Source organism: Alosa sapidissima, chromosome 17 (genome assembly GCF_018492685.1).
Source record: "Alosa sapidissima isolate fAloSap1 chromosome 17, fAloSap1.pri, whole genome shotgun sequence".
In the NCBI taxonomy this organism is placed as follows: domain Eukaryota; kingdom Metazoa; phylum Chordata; class Actinopteri; order Clupeiformes; family Clupeidae; genus Alosa; species Alosa sapidissima.
The window spans coordinates 34,320,016-34,326,242 of NC_055973.1; the positions used below are offsets into that span (position 1 = coordinate 34,320,016).

General features: G+C 43.9%; 1 protein-coding gene across 1 annotated transcript in view; it reads right to left on the reverse strand.

Annotated features, from left to right (window-relative positions):
• Positions 1-2,063, reverse strand: part of adcyap1a (adenylate cyclase activating polypeptide 1a) — a 4,040-nt gene extending 1,977 nt beyond the window's left edge. The window contains exons 1-4 of the mRNA XM_042068143.1: positions 1,814-2,063; positions 1,136-1,234; positions 591-719; positions 244-348 (exon numbers count right to left, since the gene is read on the reverse strand). Coding sequence (XP_041924077.1) covers positions 244-348; positions 591-719; positions 1,136-1,233 — 332 coding nt within the window. The 5' untranslated portion in view covers position 1,234; positions 1,814-2,063. The remainder of the gene's footprint in view (positions 1-243; positions 349-590; positions 720-1,135; positions 1,235-1,813) is intronic.
• Between the last annotated feature and the right edge of the window lie 4,164 nt (positions 2,064-6,227).

Below are 6,227 nucleotides of genomic sequence, written 5' to 3' on the forward strand. Positions count from 1 at the left end.
GTAGGGATGCTAAGTAGCTAAGTAGGAGAGTCGCCGTAAATTATATGTGCAACACATCGTCTATTCCTCCACCTGAAGGTTGACCGCAGCCAAGTCACCTTGGTCGCAGTTTCATAAAGTGGGGTGCGCCTTTTATTGGCATCGTTTGTCCTTCCTATGTGCTAAAGCTGTTCATTTGTCCAAATAATTGTATAAATGCCGCGCGCGTGTTTAATTCAACTTTAAGAAGAGCGCCAGACTTACCCCACGCGCTTGGCCACCAGATTGTGTAGGTATTTGCGCGCGGACATCTGCCCGAGAGCTTTCCGGTAGGCAGTGTTAAAGAGTCCATCTGCGTGCCGCTGGGTTCTGTAATATCAGAGCGAGAGAGAGAAAGATTAAAGGTAACACAAAGAACCAAACACACTATTTCAACATCATCCAGAATTTGTAACGAATAGTTAAGAATAGTTGAGCTATGCTGAGATTTGGAGTGCTCTGACATTTGACTGGTTGATATATGATGGTCAAACAATAAACTCGAAAACCTTGAATCTAAAACACAGTTATGAACCTTTCTTCTGGTGGATAGTTAAAACACAGTTATGAACCTTTCTTCTGGGGGATAGTACATCGTCTCGTCCAGATTGGCCAGAAAACTGCCTCCGGCGACTTGGTCGGCATCAAAAGCAGCCTCGGACACAGACTTGCCACCTTCCTCGTAATCTGCATTTTCAGATCTGAAAGGGAACAAGATTTTGGGTGGGCTCCGTGGTGCATCGCAATAACTTTATCCCAGCTGAATAACTTTATTCCACTCGAAGCGACGGCAATCTATCCCAGTTTTATCCAAACATTTTAAGAGATTGTTGAGATTGTAACATAAATCAACCCCTTGATGCATTCATATCAGTGAATGTTATTTTTGATATACAAGTTAACATTGAATTGTTCTTATAGAAATGACAGGTGAACAGTATTAACAATGAGGATGCCAATAGCTATTTGACATGAATTATTGGATAGACAGCTCCAATTTCCACAGCTGTTTTGGCAGGGCATCACTGCGTATGAGCTGGTTGTCTTGCTGTGGGGTCTGCCCAGCGGCTCTTGGCGGAAAGAGGTGCGCGCGGAACCGTTCTGGAGTTGTCTTTACCTCACGTGAGGAGCGAAGATCCTGCGCGGCGAACACAGGCTGCAGTGCACGAGCAGTGCAGAGATGAAGATGACGGAGATAACCGTACTGCTCATCATTCTGCACGAGAAGGAGAGAGAGAGTAGGAGAAAGAGATAGAAGTTTGGGTATCTGCCGCTGGCTGCTGTGGTGGCTCATAGGCGCGCGACAGCTCCCATCTATGAGCTCACCAAAAGCTATCAAAGTCTCCAACAATATCTCTTGTGTCTATTGGAAGGCTGACGACAAAATGTACAGACGACAAAATGTACAGTCATAGACAAAACCCAGGTTAGTCATAAATCTTGAAAATAAGAATGTAAAACACTCTTCGTCTTTCATCATGAGAATCTCGGCGTCTTGGGAACATTGAGCTCTTAAACGGAAATCAAAACTTCATCAAAGAAAGTTCTCCCGCTCCAAGAAAATCTCTTAATTGTTAAAACCTGGGCTACACATTATATTCATTTATTTTACAAACGGAAAGCGGAGAGCATTTAAAAATAACTGGTTGACCATTTAGAAATAGTCTAACCTCCATTTAAAACCATGCCAAAATTAGACTTTTATCAATAAATGTTAAAAACAGTTTACGAATACTGCTGTGATCTGTCCGTTTGGAGGTCTGACTTTTGGAAATGATGAGCGTAAGATGCATACCCAGCTGCAGCTGAGGGCTTCTGTCCGGTCAGACGATGTCTTTCTCTGTGTCCGTCCCTTTGTGCCTTCTGTTCTCTTTGTATCCCCCTCTCTCTTCGACGTGCGCAGTAAGATGCTGTTGTGCACTTTGTGCCTGTGTGTGATAGAAATCTGTAAGTCGCAGTTTTCGTTCAGAGCGCAGTGCAGACGACGGTCGCGCGCGCATTTGTCCGCATTTCAGCAGCTGAAAGTTGCTCTGTGAAGTCGCTTCTCGCGCATTTTTATTCTCGCGCACCGGGACTAGCCTCTTTTTCCAAGAGGCATGTAAGACATGAAGTCGACGTCATCGTCATCGCCCCTGCTCTCCGATGCGTGATGTGTCACAGCGCTCCGTGTTACGACACTTTTGGAAAGTTTGACATTCGTCATTAGACAGGTGAGCAAAGGCAGCGCTGCATGTAAAGCAGGCGACAAAGTCATTAAAAATCAACACGTTTCCATATAGCCGAGGGAATTGATCAAAATGCCTAATCAAATATGCCTTTCTAGGGCACCACGTGTCTGCTTATGCGATTTAAGGTTTTAGTGTGAATTACGGTAATAAAACAAATGAATCTCGCGCAGTCAAGCAATAGATCTTTTGTTTTCATGTAAGGGGTGCGTGACGGCGCGCGCTCCCAAGTGTCCCTGAGTGCGCCAAGAGCAAGCAAGCGAGGGAGCTGTCCATTCCATAGTTCTGAAATCAGCGCGTGAGCCCGAGCTCTCCAGTTGTGGAGTTTGTGAATGTGTGTGTGTGTGTGTTAGAGCCTGTATCTCATACTGCTAACAATCTTTACATCTTGTGCACCAATTGTGACTGTTGGGTGCCCCTGGTTACCCCTGTTTGCAACAAGCTCCTTGGTCATCAAAGCTCCTGACACCAGGTGGACCATAGACTGTACTGTATATAACTTTTAACAGACGGCACACTGTCCAGTTCTATATATGTGTGTGTGTAGTGTGTATAGTGTGTGTAGTGTGTGCAATGTGTAGTGCCTCGGCCTGACAGGGCAGTGATGACCATAACTACAACAAGCCTTTAAGTACTGTGGTAAACTTTGCAAAGTTGTGAAATATAATCGCATATTCCGTGTTTTGAATGTGGGCGACTGGCATTTAAATGTGTTCATAATAACGTGCTGCTTGGGATGAAACTAGCAGTTTTTCAGCCGAAACAGGGCCTGTGTGTGTGTGTGTGTGGGACCTGTCGAAACTAATCGCTGATTTCACTCGTCTTCTCATGCAGTTTTAAAAGAAGTAAATAGTTTTAGTGTGTGTAGTGGGTGCAGTGTGTAGTGATACAGAAGTAAATAGTTTTACAATATTTCAGTCAAGCCTTAGTTGGTTTAGACTACAACTGAACGTATGCAAAATGCAAAGTAACCTAAAGGGCTATTAATTCCTCTCCTCTCCTCTTCTCCTGTCCTCTCTTCTCCTCTCCTCCACTCGCCTCTCCTCTCAGGATGGGAGCCTGGGTCCTGAGTAAGCAAGTAAGCAAGTGTGTGTTTGTCTGTGTGTGTGTGTGTGTGTGTGTATGTGTGAGTCCTGAGTAGCAGGTTGTGGCTGTAATTAGCAGGATGAAAAGCAGGGTAATATATCAGTCATCATGGTCCTGAGCGCGGTATGTGTGTGTGTGTGTGTGTGTGTGTATGTGTGTGTGTGTGTGTGTGTGTGTGTGTGTGTGTGTGTGTGTGTGCGGAGCGGAGAGCTAACAGGAGCCACGCTGCCTGGAGGAAATGAGAACGGTAAATGGTGTCATAAATGTGCTGTTTACGGAGCGGCCGCGTCACTCCCTGGGGGGGCGTTTGCGGAGCCGCTGCACCTCCCTGGGGGGGCGTTAGCGGAGCCTTAGCGGCGTGCTGCGCTACTCACGTCTGAGAGGTGGCCACTACGATCACAGGAGCACACCGCAAGCTCTTAGCAGAGCAACCACAGCAGCAATTACAGCTCGTCCTAAGCACTCACACACATCCCTCTATGTGTGTGTGTGTGTCTCGGCAATTACAGCTATATGAGTGTGTCTGCGATTCCATTTGCATGTGTCCAAACACACACACACAAACACACCACACACACTTACACACACACACTCACTCATACACACACATGCACACTCACACACGCACACACACACACTCACTCACTCACACTCACACACACACACACACTCACGCACGCACACATGCACGCACATTCACACACTCACACACACACTCACTCACACACATGCATGCACACACACACACATGCATGCACGCACATTCACACACTCACACACACACTCACTCACACACAGAAATGCACACTCACACACATGCATGCATTCACACTCACACACACTCACTCACACACACACACTCACACACACAGAAATGCACACTCACACACACGCATGCATTCACACTCACACACACTCACTCCCACACACACACTCACACACACACACTCACACGCACGTTATCTTAATGTGTTATCCTAATAGTTATTATAGTGGATGGAATCCACTATCTTGAAATCTCCTGGCTTCTTCTTATTATAACCTTTTTTTCTTTTTACCTTTTCAAGAATTAATGCGACTCTAACCGCTTAATGTACAGACATGTTGAAATAACCGTTCTGAAGTGGAGTGGGGCAAGAGATGTATTTATCTTATGTATCAGATTTTTAAAAAAGTTTATACTTTTTGAGAAATAGGGGATTAAAAATGTTAAAAAGCTCATTTTTCCTCCATAAACTTCAAAGGCTGTGATGTCATAATGGCCTAAAGCAGTGGTCCCCAAACTTTTTCTTCCGAGGGCCAGCTCACTATGCTCTAAGAGAGAGCCAGAGACTCAGAGTATATCAGTAACCATAAATAGCTTAGTGCTGTGAACAACAGCAGTCTACCTAGTTGAATATTCCATTACATTTAATCTATAGGCTATTCCAATTTAATACCATTGTTATCTGTGTTTATATTGCCATCATGCCATATCAGTGTAAAATGTAGCTCAAATGAAATAATAATAATAGCATTCTCAAAACTATAAGCAGGGAGTCCAAAAGTATATTTTGAACTCTGAACTTTGCATAGGCTACACAGCTCAAGTTGTGAACAAGTGATAGTATATTTTTACTACCATATTTCTCTTAAGACTCAATCAGGACGATGCGAGATCAGGATCCAGGCTTTATTCTTTTCAATGAGGGACCAGTGGCCCTCAAGGGAGAAAAGTACATGTTTGTTTCACCCCATCATGGATTTCACCAGATTCTCAGTATTCTCTGACTTCTCTGACTATACAGAAACAGTCTACCATATTTAAAGTTACACACAAAGAGAAGGAGTGACCTCTAGGTCCAACCCAGTTTGAATATGCAATAGAAAGGGAGGATGAGGATTAGGCCTTCATCAGGTCTGGTCAGCTTCTATTGTCTTTTAATTAAAACTACCCCCTTTCCTGGGAAGTCCTTCAGAGGCCTGGACACATGCTGTTCTACAAACATTAACATTTCACACCTGGTGATAGGCAAAAGGCCATAGACAGGCAAAAGACAGGCTTTCATTGAATTCAAGGATAAACAAAGGATGCTTGCATACAGACCAAAGACACACACAGGGTACCCATGGGTACAAAAATCACAGATGACCATAAGAAGTACGCAGTATGTACATTTACAGAAATGAGGCTGATTCACAACACTTTCAAATCCCCCTTTTCAAGTCATAAAGACTTGAATCATTAAACTATTCACATAAAATATGAATCAGCTTATAACAGAGGACTTTTAAACGTTCCACATACTCGACGCACCCGACCGGTAGCGCGACAATGTGACGTCACAGAAGCGCCGTAACCATTTATACTCGCGCGTCGTGGTCACGACACTAGTTGCAATATTCTCCTGAACAGAGGTGTCGCTGTTGTGAAAAGATTAACGCTAACTACGTACCTCTGTGATGGTACTTCAGACTTTGGTTGCTACTATTCACAACTACCATTATCATCTAGTTTCCAAGGTGTGCACACAGGTAGATAGATAGATGGATATATAGATAGATACTTTAGTCATCCTGAGGGAAATTTTAATAATTTAAACAGTTTAGTTAGCTGGCTAGCTAGCTAACAGCTGGCTGAGTTTGTGTAATTTCCTGAAGTGGAAAGAGATTTTGTTCAGGCCTTAATAGATATCCTTTGTTTGAAAATAAATCGTTTCTATTCTTTCCTCTTAATTCCATGTGTTGCAACTCTCGCTGGTAACTTTGTTAACTTATCCAGCAAACTATTAAAAATTCATGACTGTAACAAAACACTGCAACTCTCGCTTGCCCTCGAACTAGTCCATCTTCCTGTTTCCGCTTTGTCGCGCTCGTCTGAAAAAAAATGAGTGGTGCGCTACCTCGCGCTACCTGGCT